Below are 20,483 nucleotides of genomic sequence, written 5' to 3' on the forward strand. Positions count from 1 at the left end.
TTTGACAGTTTTGTTATCTGACGCAAGACAGCTGATAGACTGATATAGTGTTGACAGATCGACTACTCCTTGTCTGTGTATAAATGCACTCACCAAATTATACTGTAAAGGGGGCTGGGGATTATCTCAAATCTGAGGTTGTACACTCTGATTGGGTGATTTGTCACACTTTCTGAGCTCTGATTGGTCTTTGGAGATGGCGAGAACAGGTCATTGTCCGCCGCTAATTTATGGAATTTAATCTGAAACGGATTTAAAGTTTATCCCGTAAAGAAATAAACCTCTCACGCAATCAGTAAACATTGACATCATCGAAATGCCATAAACTGATAGCTGAATATTGTTGCAGACAATGTTGTGCACGATTGCACCGTGGTCCCAAAACATATTTCAACAATCAATCAAAGATTAAATATTGAAGATTAAGATTAAATTGATGATGACATTGTACATATGTTACATATAGCCTATTTATATGTACATATGTTACCTAACCACAATGTTGTTTAGGTGATTTATTTGGGAGAGAAAAGGAATCATGGTAGTGTGTAATCACTGATCTGTCTACAAACAGTTTATGCGACAGGGTGATTATGTCTTTGCATGCAAAGTCCGTGCAATACATAAATAAACACCTGCACTTCTATTGTTTGAACACAAGAGGACAGCATAGCTCCCAATTGGAGCCACGAAGTCTAGTGATTTTTATAAAGGTCTATGCTCCTTGAGTTGGAAAATAACATTGCAGCAGCACTCATTGCCATCTGTCTCCATCATTCTTTCTATCTCTCAATTTTTCCTCTTTTTTCCTCTTTTTCTTGTCTTGAAGTCTGTGACCTATTCACCCTTTTTGGCCCTGAAAAACTCCCTAGTTAACATGGCAATATGTTTTGGGTCATTGTCTTCCCAATGAATTTGAAGGCATTTACTTTGAATGAATGTTGCCCAGTATTACGTATCCCATGTTAGTCTCATTATTATTACTTTGCATTTGCATAGTAATTAACACATTTGAGTAACAACAAAAGCAGAACATTATATATCAAAATGTTGATACAAAGTTGTTACTTAAGTAATTACAGGTTACTAGATACAGTAGATACAGTATAATAGCTATTCAGCATAAGACGAGACAATTACAGTACAATGATGTACTATTCTGTAAATGCAGATTATGGAATCTTTGTTGTATGATCAGATAACCAGAAGATATCTTCAGTGATTTAAGACATTCTGCCTGTCGATACAAATCAAAATACTGTGATATGTGAAATACTGTATGCAAAATGACTCATCAAAATCAAATCTGGTTTTATTTCAATACACTTTACACTCTTTCAGAATGGGGCACAAACAAACAGAATAAAAACAAGGAAATAAGAAGTATACAAGCCATGCAAAAAATAGCAATAGCAACAACAACAGGAAATGTTCAAATAAACAGGGAACCCCCTTCCTCCTTTCCCTCGTGCCCTTCCCTCTCCCCTCCCTTCTCCCTCTCACAAAGAACTGTCATTGGTCAAGCTGCTGTTGCCAGGCTTGCAGTCATCATTGATCTTAACTGACTGGCTGGGTTAAAGGTTAAACTGTTGGAGAAATACTTTCACTTTCCATTTACTGTAATCTGGAGTTTTTTTTTTTGATTGATTGAAAACTTTATTAGAAGATTTGCAGGAGTAGGTACATGAAAGTACATATTACATACAAGGTCAACTAACAGGATAAAAACCCAAGAAAGCCACTGGCTTATTTCAATTGGGGTCCTTGATTCTCAATTCATCGTTACATGTAAGACAGACAAAAAAAACTAGTACTATCTACAAGATAATACAGACAAATAACTAGTACTATCTACAAGATAAACATACATCCATCATGGGAAGAACAATATAACAAAACATTAGGTATGTACAGCGGGTAGGACAGGTGGGGACATACACCACAGGTGGGGGCGGGGGACAAAACACAAAGTATGTACAGTGGGTAGTTCGGGTCTTTTAATCTGATTTTTGATTTAGAGGGTCCAGTTACGGATTGCAGCCTCCTGTAAATATTTTTTGAGAGTGGTTTTGAAGGTGGACAGTGTTTTGCACTCCTTTAAGATTATAGGAAGGGCGTTCCACATTTTTACTGCATAGTTTGCAAACGAGTTTAACCCCTTGTTTGTGGTGCAACGCGGTTGAACGTGGTTCGTGGAGCTTCCTCTGGTATTGTATGTGTGGACGTTGTTCACTTTTTGGAAGTATGTTGACAGGTACTTGGGTGTCTTTGTGGTGTAGCGTATCTTGAAGACCAGGCCCAGTGCAAGCTGCTGCACTCTGTCAACTACTCGTAGCCAATCAAGGCTCAAAAAATTAGCAGCGGTTAGATGTGTCCTAGGGTTGAGGCCTAGCAAAAGCCTAACCAGTTTATTTTGGGCTGTCTGGAGTCTTGTTTTTTGGGCCTTTGTGGTTCTATAGTACCATGATGTTACGGCATAGTCGAAGTGACATTGAATGAGAGCTCCTGATAGGGTCCTCAGTGTGTTTTTACTGACAAGTGAGGATATCCTGTACAAGAATCTAGTTCTATGGTTCACTTTTTTGATTACTTTTGCTGCCATTTTATCTCCGGAAAGATTTGCCTCTAAGATGGAGCCCAGGTATGTAATATCCTCTTTTCTTGTGATATTAATGTTACCCACTTTTATTTTGAAATTTACAGCCTTTCTAAGTTTAGATGGGGATCAGTATAGGATGGTTTCAGTTTTACCTAGGTGTATTGATAGTTTATTGTCAGCTAGCCAGATGCAGATTCTACTCAGTTCAGTGCTTAGCGCTTTTTCCACCTGCAATATGTCCCTGTCAGAGACCAGCAGAGCCGAGTCATCCGCGAACAGGAACAAATTGCAATCACATGCTGATGACATGTCATTCACATATATTAGGAACAGTAAAGGTCCCAATATGCTTCCTTGTGGAACGCCGCAGGTCACTGGGAGGGGGGGGGACAGTGTTCCGTTCACACTAACCACCTGTTCCCTCCCCTCTAAGTAGGACTGCATCCAGCTCACCGATGTTCTATCGAACCCAATTGCTTTCAGTTTATCTAACAATATGTGGTGATCTACTGTGTCGAAGGCCTTCTGGAGGTCCAGCATGACCATGCCGCAGTACTTGCCCGAGTCCACCTCATGGTTGATGTGGTCGTTCAAATAGAGAAGGCATGTGTCAGTGGAATGGGATGTTCTGAATCCTGATTGAAATTCATACATCAGATTTTTTTCGGTAAGGTACCTATCAACCTGTTCATAAACTATTTTTTCCATAAGTTTCGAGATGGAATTAAGAATAGAAACAGGTCGGTAGTTGCCTGGGTCTAATTTGCTTCCTTTTTTATACAGTGGGGTTACCCTTGCTATTTTAAAGTCAAGGGGGACGTGTCCCTGTTTGATGGAGAGGTTTATTATGTGGGTGATGATTGGGGTAATGGAGGCAGCTGAGTCTTTTAGAAATCTGGCTGGAATATTGTCATGGCCCGTGGCCTTTTCTGAGTGTAGAGCGCCCAGTTTTTTAAACACCTCATCGTTTGACACCATGGAGAGTTTAAAATCATCTTTGCGTACACCCAGTTTATTGTAGAACGCACGGATGTGCTCTACACCATAACGCCCTGAGTGGGGTGGTAGATTGTTAACTAATTTAGTGGCTATGGTTGTAAAGAAAGTGTTTAAGCACTTAGCCACATCCAGCTTGTCTGTAAGGAGAGAATCTCCAGATTTTATGCTGATGTTTGTAGACCTGGTTTTGAGTTTTTGACTGCAACCTAGTTGGCTATTAAGTAGCTTCCAAAGGTCACGTGGTTTGTTTAAGTTTTCTTCGATTTTGTTATCGAGGTATTTTTTCTTAGCAGATTTGGTCATGGTAATTACCTGATTGCATAGTTTGTTGCATTGTTTTTTAATTTTCTCAAAGTGGGTTTTGAGATCTTCGTTTAAGTGTTTCACTAATTTTGATTTGCATTTTTGAACTTCAGAGCATTTTAGGTCTCTGACTTTCATAGCATTTAGAATGTCCGAATTCATCCATGGTTCCGATCGGGCTTTAACCCTGGTGGTTCTCATGGGGGCTATACTGTCAATAATATTTAGGAATTTGGTTTTGAAACCTAGCCATGCCTCTTCAACCTGTGTGCTTTTTAGTTCATCTAACCAGTCTTGATTCTCCAGTTTATGGTTTAAGGCCTCACTAGTGTGAGGGGAGGTGTGGCCCTGACAATAAGGGCAGGATGCAGTGTTTTATAGATTGTTCTACTTGCACTTTCTCCTCCTTTTTTTCTTGATTTGCAATCACAATAGGTATTTCATTCTCATTAATTCTGACATAATACATTAATAGATATAGATAATGGATAATTCTGATAATATAGTAAAAATTCATAGCAACACAGAGAAGTATTGATATGAAGGCTATGGGGGAGCTGTGTGTTTGTAGATAAGAAATGCCCAGTGTAGGATATGGAGAGTGGTACAGAACAGTACTGACTGAGACATTCCTTAGTTATGAAATAATTGTTGCTTCTCCACCAGTGTGTGGATGGGGTAATGAGAGAAAGGCGGGGTGACCCAGCCGTGATTAGAAGAACCAGGATGAAACATATTGGTGGCGAACATCCAATAAGGTATGGATCATTTACATTTGAGCGATGTAAACTGAGAAGGATGAATATTCAATGAATTCTAACAGTTAAATGATTATGAGCTGGGGGTCCCAGGTTCGCAGCGGTTTGAATCACCGTCGAGCCACGTGTCTAAGTGTCCCTGAGCAAGGCACTGAACCCCTAATTGCTCCGAGGTCGCCTTCAATGGCTGTGACCTGTTGCCGAGATGCCCCCTCTAGAACATAAATGCATTTAGTTGTCCTCTGTGCAATGACACACTAGGCTACCTCTCACCTGTTGTTTGCTAAAGGTAGAACTATTTGCGAATGTCTAGATATATTCAATGATTACTTCTTATGTAATATATCTCTGGGTGTACAAAAGGTTGCCCTTACCAATTAATCATGACAATTGAAATGCTAACAATAAAGGTCAAATTAAATGCTAATCAAAGGTTTTGAAATCCAGGGCGTAAATCCAAATCTCTGCAAGTTTTTTGTTTCATAATCAGATACTTTTTCTCTAGTCTATCAGGCTTAAAGCCAAACTATGACAAATGTACAATAATAAGAATTGGGTCTGTAAACGATCATTGTGTCCTCTTTCTAGAATTAATTTATTTGTCTTTTATTATTTAAAGATGCTATCTGCTATGTTTTAATGCTCCTTGTAGACATTCCAATTTAATAAAACATATTTACATTTTATGTTTTGTGATTTTGGGGGGGGACTGACAATGCTAAGTCCAAATACATACAACACTTATGATTAGTTAAAGACACTATAATAACTTTGTGTATGTTGATGGCAACACCTGTGATAATATAATGTAACAAAACTCACTAATGTACAGTATAGTATGTATTGAGCCTATAGCATAGCACGTCTAAAAAAGAGCTAGGCTAACTAACGTTAGCTACATTAGCATATCAAACAGATGCACTTGTCTGATGTCATATTCCACTAACTATCTTAGTTGCTGAACAAAGTCTTCGTTTTCCAAGCCTTCTTTGTAAACAAGTGTTTGCCAGTCGGCGAAGACATATCCATTCTAGTGACAGTCGAGAATTGCTATCAAATATAGTCCCTTCGTTAAGGCTGTGTTTTATGCATTTGTCTGAATATTTCAGAGAGTATCTTATTGCCATTTTAGATACAATCAACACATCTGTGTCAGGTTCAGAGACTATCCAGTCCTCAATCGCCAATATTCACATAGCAAGCTAGCAAACACCAGAATAACTGTTTGTAGAATGCACAATGTGTGTATGAGCTTCTTTGTTTGACCATCTCTCTGTAGTTCCAGGCACATTCATTGTTGACTTCTGCCTTTACTATGAACACCATGGGCCCCCATGCTAGCCCCTACTAGGCTGTGCCAGCTGTCCACTCTCTTTCTCTCTGCATACTAGTACTGTTGTCACTTGTGTGTCACTGCCAGAGAGTCACACTGTACGCCATCAGCGTGTTTGAGATTGAGAGAGAAGGTAAGAGTGTGTCCACATTCTACTGTTTACAATTAATATACAGTACTGGGTACAAACAGTATTTGTTCAACTAGAGGGAGAATTTGAGGTAAAGAGTCTTAAAGTTCAACAAAACTAAAATATTCTCATATGTACATTAGGCCTTCTAAGTTAACACAGTTTTGTAATTCTCCGAAAAATAAGTTCTTCCTCTAATCAGCTTTAAAGCAACATTTATATATTTACATTTAAAACTTTAAGATACACCAAAAAACTGTCAATCTCCAAACTAAACACTCAACAATGAGGGCTTAGAATCACCACAGCCTTTTGACAAATAAGACAAGCGGATTATGTATAGCATGATACTGTACATCATTGATTGTGATGAGAGAGTAAGCATCTGTTGACATGCCAGTAAGCCCTGGTTTGTTTGCTAATCTTTAAGAAGTGTCTGCTTACCGTGTCTCATCTTTCCTTGTTTTATGTTTGCTGCACTAGCTTTCGTCTCTGTGTCTGGAGAGTGCCCACTCACCCTAGACGAGGTGCTCAACTTCGTGAGTCAGTGCCCGGAGTTGTCCCTGGGCTGGTTTGAGGAGGGCCAATTAGTGGCTTTCATCATCGGCACAGGCTGGGGCGAGGAGAGACTGGCACAGGTGAGACGTCCCCACCTACCTTATCTCCTCTGAATATGTGGAATGTCAATGCAACTTCTGCTTCCAGGAGATGGAGTACATGCTGGGTGGCCTGGCTTACGCACGGCGGAAAAGCGGCTGCTACTAGTCACCCCCACCCCGCCTCCTCACATTCACCATCCTGGCACTGGAACCAATCCAACATGTAACCAAAAAAATGACTCTGGGCAGCACTGATGACCCACCAGACAGCAGACATACAGACAGACACAAGAACAGGGCCCCTGTGTGCTAGCCCCTCCAGGAGCCCCGCCAGTCTCAGCTGCAGCTTCTGTGACTTCTACTGTTCAAGCTTCACAGCGTCCCTGACCCCCTGCAACAAGAAGAAGGGACTGCACTCATTAGGGAACACTAATGGTTTTAGAAAGCAAAACAACAACAAAAGCAACAGATGGCTATCAGTAACAACAGGATGCAATCATTGTATGTTGAGATGTGGGTTGTCTACTGTATATGATTTCTCTGTCAAGTTCTCGTTCTGTAAAGCAAACACTCCCTCTCCTTACCATCAGCTCCCACACTGAAGGAGGATATCATCTTAATTTTTACTTGACACAAACTTAATTGCTCTCGTTGACTGTAATGGAATGGAGAAAAGATCCCTTTTGGTCTTTATGGAGAAAGAGAATACTTCTATTAGAATGATCTGAGCGCAATGTAAATACTATTTTATTTTTGTAAACCATATGAATCCTTTGGTTTGATTATGAACTCTTAGGCATTAGCTCATCTTTTTGTATGTGACTTGTGATTTCTTATCGATGATAATAAAGAGGTAATAAAGAGATGTCACCTTAAACTGTGCATATAAATGGGTTTTACTTCTACATCAATATACACCATGACAATATGTAATTAAAATATTAAAATATCTAATTATCCCATTATGCCAACAGTCTAACTTCTTGCGATAATATAAAATAGTGACAACTCACATTTGAATCACATCAAAACATGTTGCAAAATATTCCTCCAAATTGTTATAAATCTGTTATTCTGAAATAGCAGGACAGCATAATTCATAGCAGTTCTAATGTTGGCTTCTAACTGTACATTTAGAACCTACCAGAGAGAAAACCAGACAGACTTCAGTAATGGATTTTAGTTTTTTTACTGTTGTATTCAGTTACATGTGATTAGACAGGTAGCTAAAACACTACCTTATTCAAAATCAATCATTACTTCTTAAGAAGCAATAAACAAATAAAAGGATAACATTTGAGTGCTCAACATAGTGTAACAAAAATATGGCAGTAGTTGGTACATTTATCAACAAGGCACCATAGGTATTAATGTTTTGAGTTTTGTCCCTGGTTCTTTTGAGAGGTTGCATGAATAATAACAAAACCTTTGTAAATGTAAACATTATTCATGTGGAAAACAGCACTCAAGCACTACAAATTGACTAGCTGGAGCACTGAACTTCAACACCTCCCTTGTGGATCTCGCGATATCAATGCTCGTAAGTATGGAAATCTCGCGATATGAATGCTCGTAACTATGGAAACGGGGACGCAGAGGTGTGTGTTCATTTGCTCACTCAGCAACGGCAGTTTATGCAGGAATAAGTCGTTTGCTTGCTAGCTACTCATTAATCTCTGCTAATTCACAACATTGATCAACCAAAATGGACATGGATTTTCATTTCAAAGCAGCACCCGTGAAAATAACCGTAATTCGTGGAAATAACCTGGTAAGAAGCTTGTCATCTCTCTTTTAGCTATTACCAGGCAACAGTCTGTGTGTTGCTAACGTATTTTATAACGTATTTTATTCTCCAGCTTTTGTCATAATGTCATACACTTGAACTGAAGACATGCACTGTTTTTTCTTTCTCTTTTCAGAAAGGCAACACGGCTGAATCCTTTCGGACCTTCGTACGGGCTGAATTCAATGGCATTGCGTTGGGAGATTCTCAGAAGGTGGCTGCTTCTGTGGACCAGGGAGCGGAGTACAACTTCACCTGCAGCTTTGAGTGTTCACCTGATGGCGCTCACATGTTGGACGATATGGCATACAGACCTGTCATACGTGAGCAACCGTCCATTAGTTTGATGTCTGTTTGGCCCTGCTCTGATTTTATAGCTGCAAGCCTCTTAAGGCCTTAATCCACTCAAACATTCCCCTAGGCCTATAAGCCATCCAGATGTTCATCCATGTATGTTCACTTTTAATTGGTGTCATCGTTAGTGACAGTGATTGAGATCCTTCCCAAGGAGAAGAAGCAGAAGCAGAAGCAGAAGGAGGAGGAGAAGACTGCAGTTCTAGGGCAGGCTGTTGTGGACCTGCTGCCTCTCCTGCATGGTGGGAACAACATATACAACAAGATATATAATGTAGTATTTCTACCTTCTGAAATGATGGCTAGGACTGGTGTTATCAAGCGAAAGGTTCTTTATATAAAAATCTGCTGACATAGACTTGCCACTTTCAACTCAATAAACAAGCTATTATTATTCACTTTCAATTCTGTACGTTACAATTTGCATTTCTCAAAAACAACAAACTAGGCTATCAACTTCTATGATGTCTTGCTGCAAGGCATTCTGGAACCTGCATTTCTACCCATTCTTAGCTAATACAACAGAAATGTACTTCTTTTTAACTCTCTTAGCGATAAATAATAACTATTTTAACTGTCAATCAATTATGTGACATATTCATCAATTATGTAACCTATAAAGTTACAACAAGTACCTACATCACCCAGCACCTTGTTTGGAACTGTGTCAGATCATGGTTGTTTTAAAGCAATGACGTTCCTGTTGCACTCAAGGTCAGTGCAGCTTCACATCCACTGTGCTTCTACATCCAACCACTGGCTCTCCTGCAGAGGCACAGGAGGGCAGCAGTAAGGTAAGGTTATACTTATAACCTCATCACTTTTTGGAAAGGCAAGATAGGGCTGGCAGTAGCAGCGCCGCAGCTGTGTGTGTGTGTGTGTGTGTGTGTGTGTGTGTGTGTGTTTGTGTGTGTGTGTGTGTGTGTGTGTGTGTGTGTGTGTGTGTGTGTGTGTGTGAGTGAGTGAGTGAGTGTGTGTGACAGGGGGGCGGGGGGGAGTGGAAGTCCCAGAGTCATCTATCTGCTGTGTCTTGTAAATCATTACATATCATGGAGTGATTTATAGGCCTGGAACCTACGGAGAGACATGGGTGATGTGGGATTATGGTATACTGTGCGTGAGTGTTTGTGTGTGTGTGTGTGTGTGTGTGTGTGTGTGTGTGTGTGTGTGTGTGTGTGAGTGTTTGTGAGTGATGTCTCTCTGCTTGGTACACAGCCTTCACTTGATGTGACCATCAGTGTCCCCGAGCCTCTGCTCTCCGATGAAGAGCGCTCCATCTCAAATTTGCTGAAGGTTACCGTGGAGACGGCTTACTCTGTCCCTGAGGTATGGAACCCTCCCACTGGATCTGGCCCACCCTCCAGCTACGTGGCTGCCCTGCAGGTCCCCCTTACAGATACGGTAAGAGAGGGAGAGAAGAGAGTACGTCACCTTTCTAAAGCGATGCTGTCATCTAAAAACGAAGATTGTGAACTTCACTGTTAACAATTACAGAGAGCAAGGGTCAGTCTCTCTACTCTCCAGCTTTTGCGACTGTTTGATACGAAGCTCACACACTTGTTATTTACTCCACAGAAAGAGCGGGTGCTGATGTTCTCTAATGGGATGCTGAAGGTCGGTGGAGAGAGGGAAGCTACGAGCAGGCCCAGAAAATGGCCTCTGGGTCCCTTCTTGTCGCCTGGTGCTCAGTTCATACCAGGCTTCTCCATAGAGGGAGAGCCCATTAAGATGGAGGACGGGGATCTCACTGGCATAGAGGTACTCTAGGCATTTAAGGTGTTAAATGACAACAGGCACACTTTTTAAGTAGGTATTTGATTTGCAATAACTGACATTTTTGTTTTCTTGCTCTGCAAATGTAAACTTACTACATTTAAGTATAATGTTTGGTTCTGTAAGTGATTCCCTTTCCCAAAATGTTCTCCCAGGACAGGGATTTCTGGAATGAGGCAGAGACCAACAGGACGAGAGTGAGCTGGGATACGGAGCACCGTTGCTTCTTGGATTCAGGAGGTGTAGCCTGGTGAGATAGAAACAGTCCCATTCATATAGATTTATATTCACAAAAAGTGAATTGGCTGTCGTTCATTCCCTCTATCCTCTGTCCTTCTTAGCCTGACGCAAAGGATCATTGAAAACCGGCTATGGCCAGTAGAGATCATGAGGTCCTCACAGCCTGGAGCTGCCAAGGGAGGGAAAGCCGGGAAGGACAAGGTGAGGGAGACATGTTAGGAGCGTCAAGGACAATAACATCTTACTGCATGTGATCGTCATTGGACTCTGAATTGACTCTTTTACACAGAACCTTGCTAATCTCTGAGGTAGAATCATGCTTGGTTTAAATTGTGTGTGCTTGCATGTGTGTGTTTATGTTTTAGCAGGGTGAGGATGATGTCCAGATCTCATTACATGGCGTGGCGTACGTCGACATGGCTCCCCTGCTGTACCCGGGGAGGAAGCGTATCCGTGGAGCATACAGACTCTACCCTTTCGATGAGTCCACCCTGCTAGCCAAGGTGAGAGAGAGAGAGAGAGAGAGAGAGAGAGAGAGGCAGGCAGACAGGGATGGTTTTGCCCTCATATTACAGAACCAGTGTAGCAACTGAGGGGGTAGGAGGAAGGAGGAGTAACAGGGACTAACACAGGGTCTGTGGATTGTGTGTGAGACAGTGGGTTTAGAAAAGAGAAAAGGAGTACTGCATGCAAAACAGAACAGACGCGTCATATGGTGAAGTTCATCTTCAGACGCAGCAGTTGTCCAGATTGTGGTCCGTTCCCTGCCAATGCCACGTCCTCACTATTCTCTCTGTTTGTCGGATTCTGTTCAATCTGCGGCAGTGTTTCTAAGCATGTTGCAACTTGCCGATGATACTTGATTCGTTTTTTTGTTTATTCGTGCGAAGATTATTTTATGGATAGATAAAACTTAACCGGCCTTGAAGAAAAAATACTTATTGTTTCATCATAACATTGTTTCTTCTGAAATTCACAATACACAGCGAATTATGCATCCTTTGGAAATCATTTGTATTCCACAGCTGTCAATACTACTCCCGTGGGTGGAGTTTTCACTGCTGGATCGTGCCAGTGTTTTGATGAAATTGTTATTCTCCATGTCTGATCTCTGTTTCATGACTCCCTCAGATCCAGTAAAGCTCTAATGTGCTTTAATGCTCTAGCACTCCCCCTGAGGTGATACAATCTGTGATGGGGTTGCCGTGACAACATCCAATCCCTGCTGGTTAGCTTGTGTGTGACCATGTGCTTTAAAGGCCAACCGTACCACCAGCGTCCTGAAAGAGAGTGCCAGGGCCCCTACCGCCCAGGGCAGAGGTCGCGCCTCCTCTGTGGGCTCCTGCAAGGTGGCTTCTAGTAAGGTCTTCGACGGCCATAAGGGCGGGAAGGAGACCAAGGAATTGCCCAAAAAAGTAAGGACCGCCTATTTAGCCTATGTGACCATACTGTTTGCATACATGAGTTATTGTATCCTTAACAACACTGGTATCCGGGTGGTATAACACAGGACACACAGGGTGGTAGTTTATCCCCAAGTGTCTTAGAGCAGTGTCTTATTTCCCCTCCGATTGAATCCGGATCCATGTTACAAAAGTGCTTCCCATAGCAATTAGCTGTAAAGCAGCAGCTTGCTGGCTTCATCAGAGAGCGGTGAATCATCTCATTAGCTCATCTGCCCCTGACAAGCCCCCTGTGGCTGAGCAGCCGGACGGAACGGGCGAGGAAGGCACAGCCACCCCACCAACTGAGCATCTGACACCGCAGAAGGCTGCCAGACAAATAACAGGGCTCCTACGCACACTTGTATAGACACACGCACACACACGCACACACATGCAGGCACGTACGCACACACACAAACACACACACACACACAAACAAATAAGTATTCACACACATAGAAACACCTCATGCTGTGATGATGTGATGCATACCTACAGTACTTGCCTACACATGCCCACATACACCTGGGAATATCTATTTCTTCTTCTTTTCTAACCTTTTCCAGCAAAAACTAGGCTAACCATTTCTAGTGCTTGTTTACATTGCTTGGTGTGTTGGAGATCTGAGAGAGGGTGTTGTTTGATTTTCAGCCTGGTACACAGGGGAAGCCAACAACAGAAGACAACGCGACAGAAGTTGAAGCACAAATCAATACAGAGGGGGGGCAGGTGAGACGGTTTCTTGACAACAATCAGATAGTGTCTTACCAAAGATCATGTTTCTAAGAAACAACAAACCTCTACCTCCAATGTGGTAGATGTACGCTGATTCCAGAAGCTATATCATTATTGAAATTGCCTTGGAAAAGTCTCTGGTGCACAAGAGACCACCGGAGGAGTTAGCAAAAAGGTAGTGTTGAAGTTATTTCCAACATACTGTACAGTATAATGCCTGAGTTTTCAATACTTAGGGGAAATAAAAGATGATCTAAAGGGTGTGCTCTTTTGTAGGGTAAGGGAGCTGATTCCTCTCAGACCACCCTTGCCTCATCGACCTGCTAGAGCAGATAGAGTAAGTCACACACACACACACACACACACACACACACACACACACACACACACACACACAGTAACACCACCCTCAGTCATGACATTTGCTTTGAAGGATTGCCATCTTGTGGCCATGCACTAGACTGAAGTGTTGACCAGTGATGCTGACCCTTCTGTATCAGGCTGTGCAGGAGTTCCAGAGCCAGATAGCCAGTGTGACCGGCCAGGTTCTGGAGACGTACCAGAATCTGTATGGGGCTGCATTCCTGCCTGGAGCCAAGCCGCTGGATCCAACCACCCAGGAGCAGCGCAAGACCCAAGTCCTGGGAGAACTCAACTACTCCGGGAAGTACTACGCCTTCAAGGAACAGATGAAGGTACGCAGGTGGGACAGTGTTGACTGACTAAATGTCGGTACATTTCATGAGGGATCATAAAGAGGGATCTTAAAGAGATACACATGGGTTTACCCCTAGATGATAAGAAGTTACTAAGACTTGCTACTAAGCTCATGTTTCTGCTTATCTTTCTGCCGTCAGTGCTCTGTGGTGCGGATCGTGAGGGAGAAGATGCTGCGGACCGAAGCCTTCTCTGACCCTGAGCAGCTGCAGGCCTTCCTCAGCCAGCTCTATGTGTACCTGGTGGACGAGATGCATGTGGCCCTCAACCAGGCGAGAACCACACACACACACACACACACACACACACGCACACACACACACACACACACACACACACACACACACAGTCTCATTACAACGACACGACTTCTACACGACGACGACTCACTGCTTCACTGGTTTGTCTCTGTCTCAGATCACTCTCCCTCCATGTCTTGAGTTACATGGCCAGTTCCCTCTAATTCATGAACTGTAGTAGATTCTCTTGCTCACAGTCTGTCCTTTCTACTGCTCTTGCTTGCTTCCTTTTCCAGACTATGTCAGCGGATTCCCAGGAGACTCAACCTCGCCCCCTGCTGGATTGTGCCCAGCTCATACATTTTGCCAAGGAGGCTCAGCTGAATGGGGACTACCAGCTGGCTGCCCAGTACTACCAGGAGGTACTTTACCATTCACACAGTACTGTCATGAGACAGCAGGTCTACGCTCTCAAATGTTTTCAACCTAGTATAGTTTTGTTTTATCCATAATTCAATCAAGATGACAGCATGTTTATGATCCAGAGGCAAATGTGTAAAACATCGACAAAATGGTATGACAATTTTGGTCATTTCTTGTTGCCCCCCCCCAACAAGGATACTGTACTGTATGGAGCAAATTTACTGAGTGCTTGGTTGGTTTCTGCCCCTGCAGCAGCTGACTCGGGACCGCAGTGACCCATCCCACTGGTTTGACTATGGGGCCTTCCTCATGCTGACTGCAGACTACCAGAAGGCTGAGGAGTGTTTCCACTACGCAGTGTCCATAGAGCAGACACACCTGCCCAGGTGAGGGAAGGAGAGTAGAGACCCATAGCTTTACCACATCCAGTGGAGCCAAAAAGAAATGAAGTAATGGGGTTATTGTCTTTCTGTCTGCAGCCTGCTCATGTGTGGGATCCTGGCAGAGATGGGTGGGCGTCATGAGGAGACAGAGACCTTCTTTGAGGGAGCCACCTGTATCGACCCAACCAGTGTGGTAGCCTGGACCCTGTTTGGTGAGAGCACACAACCAGGAAGGGAGACACTATAACCTTAGTGAACCATCTTTATCTTTATTATCTTTATTTAAAAAAAAGTAAATGTCTGAGGTGCTCAAATGACACGGTACACTCTGTTGGTCCTTTGTAAAGTGTTATGATGAGACTGTTCTCTAACTGTCCCTCTGCTTTAATAACGCAGGTCTCTGTGTCTGCTTAGGTTTCTTTCACCAGGTTCAGGACAACTCCCTCCAGGCAGAGATGGCCTTCTTGGAAGCCACCAAGCAGATGAGGTCAGCCCTGGTGGTCACTCCCCCCTGCAGAGTAGACCCAAGACTGGAGCCCCCTGGGGAGGAGGAGCAGGAGGAGGAGCAGGAGAAGGAGCAGGAGGAGGAGCAGGAGCAGGAGCAGGACCAGGAGCAGGAGCAGGAGCAGGAGGAGGAGCAGGAGCAGGAGCAGGACCAGGAGCAGGAGCAGGAGCAGGAGGCGGGGACCTGTGCGTCCCTCATCATCAAGACAGGTGAATATCAAAGTGTAGAAATACCACGGTTACCTGTAGATTTCCACTATCGATAAACGGTAGGTACAGTATGTTTCATGTTTTAATATCTCATTTGGTCATGCAGACTTTTGGTGCGTTTGTTATTGAAAACTGTGATCCTCTGGCTGGTGGTGCAGATGTGGAGGGAGACCAAGAGTGTGAGGTGACGGGGTCTCAGAGCAGCCAGGGGAGCAAACCTGGGGAAGGACAAAAGGGAGGCGCTGATCCTGAACCTGCTGCTATGCAAGTCCTAGCAACTCCCACCAGCCTGAACACCACCATCTATATGGAGACTGTGCAGTTCCTGCTACAGAATAACGCACTACAGGTGCAGCACCGAGCCAATTCACACTTCTTCACACATGCCAATGAACGCACTCATGTGTTATTCCTGTGTTAACACACAGTGGGGGAAATAGGTATTCAACACATTAAAAAAATGATTCAACATATTTCCATTGCAGCTATTCACATGAAGTTTAGACCAGACATTGGTATTAACTCAATCAAACTACACAGCTAAATACATTGTATTTACAGTATGTGCAATCAAGTGGAATGACACAGGAAAAAAGTATTGAACACAGTAAGAAAAAGCACTAAACCAGCTCTCATGCCACAAATGAGTCATGAATCTTCACGATTTAAAGACTGTCTGTGTTGAAGAATGGGCCAAAATCCCACCTGATCATTATGAGAGATTAGTTATTTCGTACAGGAAGCGTCTTAAAACGGTCATTGGGGACAAAGGCATCTCCACCAAGTATTAAATACATTTCAATTAGCGTGTTCAATACTTCTTTGTCATTCCCCTTTATTACACATTGATACAAATGTCTGGTCTAAATTTCATGTGAATAGCTGCAATGGAAATATGTTGAATTAAGACATTGTTGATGTGTTGACTACTTATTTCCCCCACTGTATTTTGACAGCCTTCTGTGGTGTTTCCTCCTGTGGTGTTTGCTTCAGATGGCCCAGAGAGCATTGGCCCATGAGCTGTTGTGTCCAGAGGGGGGGTTAAGCAGCTCTTACCACCTGGCACGGGCCAGGATGCAGCTGCTCAGGGGAGATTACAGCAGCGTCCAGGACAGCCTGAACGAGGCCCTCCATGACGGCTTTCAGGTATCCATTCCCAGCACCTCTTATAATGGTTTGGTTTGTATACTATACATACGTACATAATCACTATGTCATATGATTTCTTTGTGTCCAATATTCTCTGCAGGACCCAGATGTATGGGCGTTGAGTGGTCACTTACACTACCTGACTGGGAAGTATAACAAGGCACAGGAGTGCTATGAAAGGACCCTGGACTTTGTGACAGACGCCTCGGATACACACCCAGTCTACCTGCGTCTGGGGTCCATCTATCTGCAGAAAGGAGAGGTGAGATGGGCATGCGAGACACATTTGTGACGTATATCGGTTAATGTTCAAACTGTCTGTGTTACTATTATGTGGACTATTATGTCAGAGGTGCTTTTATTTAAACAAAACCCTTTTCTATGGCCACTAACCCTAACCCTAACCCTAAGTTTGAGAAGGCAAAACCGACTTACCTGCGTGCCTGTAAGAGCTCCCCATCCTGCCTCACCTGGCTGGGACTAGGGACTGCCTGTTACCGGGTGAGAACATCATGCGTTCTCTTACCTAATAATTTCAATGACTCAACAGTAATTTCCGATTATCATTGTTGTTATCATACTATGTGTGTGTGTGTATGTGTGTGTGTGTATGTGTGCAGCTTGGAGAATTGACCGAAGCAGAGGATGCATTGACTGAGGCCAACACCTTAAACAACAGGAACCCAGAGGTGTGGGGTTACCTATCATTGGTTTGTTTGCAGGTGAGTGTTATAAATGAAGTTTCCATAAGTTCAGAAAGGACCGTTTAAGTCCATCAGATGCCGGACAGCTGATTCACTCTGTTGCAAAGCATCATCACATATTCAGAGACAAGGTTTAAACAAGTTATGCAACACTCCGCCTTGGTTAAACAGTGTAACAGCACTGGCTATGAGAGTATTGTTGGTCGTCTCACCTGCCGCCCCAGCCTCTACCCGCTCAGTCGCTCTGTATTTACCCACCTACAGGGAGTTTGATAAGTTATGGGGGCTCCCTGCCTTATGTTACTGTATTTATCCTATTATTTGGAGCTTTTTTATGATTCATTGAACAATATATACATGTACAGTAATATATGGTGATACATTTCAGTCATTTGCCAGACTGAAAACCAAAATAAAAGAGTTGGGACAGTCAAGTGATGAGAGGATATAGTCCCTGCAAGTTCAAGTCCAAGTACATTTTATTTGTCACATGCATATCGTACAGGTACAATGTACAGTGAAATGTTACTGCCGGCTCCTAAGAAGTGCTATAAGAATTTACAAATTACACGAGCAGGTTTAAAATCACACAAAATCACACTCAAATCACACAGAAAAACAAAGGATATGTACAGTAGGTTGGAGGGGGCGGGGGGGGGGGGGTGAGTATGCACAGATGACATTTGCAGGTTGGGTAAAAAATATACTATTAGGTTGGACTATATAGAGATGCAACAGTGTGTACAGGTCAATTTACAAATCAATATGTACAGTTTTATAAATATATATAATATACTACTAAATATACTAACATCTATCATAAATAAAAGGTGCTGTAGTTAGTCAATATTGCCGGGGGGGGGGGGGGGGGGCATCCTGCTGGGGGCTGCCTGGCTGTGGCCTAGGTGGTGTCATTCAGGTCACAGATGGCCTGGGGGAAGAAGCTGTTCTTGAGTCTCTCCGTGTTCGCCATGTGAGAGCGGTACCTTTTCCCTGACCGCAGCAGAGAGAACAGTCCAGGGTGGCTTGGGTCCTTCAGGATTCTCTTGGCCTTGGTCTTGCACCGCCTGCGGTAGATGTCCTGAAGGCGAGGGAGTGGTCCCCCTGTGGTGCGTTCGGCTGCCCGTACCACTCTCTGAAGGGCCTTGCGGTCCTACATGGTGCTGTTCCCGTACCAAGCTGTGATGTTCCCTGTCAGGATGCTCTCGATTGTGCATGAGTAGAAACTCCGGATAATCTGGCGGGACGCTCTGAATGTCTTCAGGCGTCTGAGGTGGTACAGTCTCTGTCGTGACTTCCCCACCACAGTGCCTATATGTGTTGACCATGTCAGGTTCTTGGTGATCTGGATACCGAGATACTTGAAGTTGTCCACTCTCTCCACGGGGGCCCCATTGATGTTTAGAGGGTTGTAGTTCCTCTCCTGCTTCCTCCCAAAGTCCACCAGTATCTCCTTCGTCTTGCTGACATTTAGAAGGAGGTTGTTGTTCTGGCACCACTGGGTCAGGTGCTCTACCTCCTCCAGATAGGCACCTTACACATGTTAATAAGGCCCTGTGTTGGGCTGTATGTTTATTTTTCAGACTGGTAGAAGAATTGAGGCAGAGCAGTCCTACAAATACACCATAAAGGTAAGTGCTCTCCATTGTCATTTCATTATCTAATAAAATATTTGTCATGGTTTTCCACACACTAAAACCTGTTGATTTGTGCTTTTGCAGTTGAATCTACAGAACGAATCCGTTCTACGTGAGATCAAAGACCTGCAAGAGCGTGTTGGCTTTGGAGATCCAAGCTTCTGAACAGGAGCTAGCTAGCTCCATTAATTTTCTGAGAGTAAAACAAATACATTTGATAATGAGTTCCTGGCATAGTGATTAACAGTGTAAATTATAGTGGGTAAAGGAAACATGAGACACCACTGTCTACACCTGTGTCTTGGCTGTTTGCTGATTAAATTGTTTTCAATCGTTTTTTTTCATTCTCATAAAGAATCTACTAATTTATTGTATAATGATGTTCAAATAATGTCATAAGTTTATTTTGGCTATAAAGATTGAGTGAAATAGGAAGCATGATAAAATATGAATCATGACACAATCTAAGATAACTTAGATAACTTACTGCAGTTATGTTTTGCTACATCGATGGAGACGGTCATAAAGTTATCTTGTTGCATAACTTTCAAAGAGTAACCACAGAGTTTATACTCTTTAGAATTTGCAAAAATGTGTGAGGGCCACGTGATTTCATTTTGGCAACTCAGCTCAGCACTTCCTGCTTCCAGCTAATAATAATAATAATTTATTCAATTTATATAGCGCTTTTCCGAGGCTCAAAGACGCTGACAATATAGGATACACATGGGGAAACACAAAAACAACAAGTAACATGGAACACAGAGTCAGCGAACGGGGAAGGGGGGGGTGGTGTAGAGTCCGGTGTCGATGTTGCTGGGAGCCTCGATGGATGTAGCGGCGGCAGCGGAAAATGCCTGCCTTGGTGGCGGCGGTGGCAGCAGCAGCAGTGAGGCGATGGTTGTGGTTCAGTGAGTGTAGGTCAGTGGCAGCATAGGTGAGACGAGAGAAGGGCAGGGGGAGGTGGGGGGGCAGGTGAGATGGCCGGGAGTCCAGGGCAAAACGACAGGCAGTGAACCAGAGCGACAGCGCGGTGCCGCCGTTGCCGTTGTCATCAGTATTGCCAGCCTGGGACCGAACCCGCGCGGCCGGCCAGCCTAGCCGTGCCATGCCAGCGACCAAATCCCGCAGCAGTGAGTGAAGGCTGGGAAGGACCGACACTCACCTGCGGAGATGGCAACCCCCGAACCGGGGAGGGAGCGGTGGCTACACAGGCAATTTTCATTAGATACATTATTTCCCAGTACTCCCATGTACAGTATTGTATGATGTGAGAGAGAGAGAGAGAGAGAGAGAGAGAGAGAGAGAGAGAGAGAGAGAGAGAGAGAGAGAGAGAGAGAGAGAGAGAGAGAGAGATGCCAGGGCACGTATTCACAAAGCCTCTCAGTCAGAGTAGGAATGCTGACAGGACAATCTCCCCCGGACTATAAGCACATACTGCAGATCCCCCAACACTGGTTATA

The 20,483-nt window shown here is 43.6% G+C and overlaps 1 protein-coding gene across 1 annotated transcript; it reads left to right on the top strand.

Moving 5' to 3' along the window:
* Nucleotides 1–8,426: 8,426 nt before the first annotated feature.
* Nucleotides 8,427–19,185, top strand: LOC308150557 (cilia- and flagella-associated protein 70-like; the record flags this gene model as incomplete). Its single annotated transcript, XM_080523375.1, has 26 exons — nucleotides 8,427–8,492; nucleotides 8,644–8,830; nucleotides 8,990–9,103; nucleotides 9,576–9,655; nucleotides 10,077–10,262; nucleotides 10,437–10,619; nucleotides 10,790–10,884; nucleotides 10,976–11,075; nucleotides 11,240–11,377; nucleotides 12,134–12,289; nucleotides 12,971–13,048; nucleotides 13,138–13,229; nucleotides 13,331–13,391; nucleotides 13,555–13,749; nucleotides 13,912–14,043; nucleotides 14,307–14,432; nucleotides 14,686–14,819; nucleotides 14,913–15,028; nucleotides 15,231–15,382; nucleotides 15,655–15,879; nucleotides 16,524–16,676; nucleotides 16,780–16,941; nucleotides 17,091–17,180; nucleotides 17,300–17,401; nucleotides 18,967–19,014; nucleotides 19,105–19,185. The coding sequence occupies 26 exons, from the start codon at nucleotides 8,427–8,429 to the stop codon at nucleotides 19,183–19,185; spliced, it is 3,252 nt and encodes a 1,083-aa protein (XP_080379501.1).
* Between the last annotated feature and the right edge of the window lie 1,298 nt (nucleotides 19,186–20,483).

This window comes from Nansenia antarctica (assembly GCF_963989245.1).
Source record: "Nansenia antarctica genome assembly, chromosome: 1".
Lineage (NCBI taxonomy): Eukaryota > Metazoa > Chordata > Actinopteri > Argentiniformes > Microstomatidae > Nansenia > Nansenia antarctica.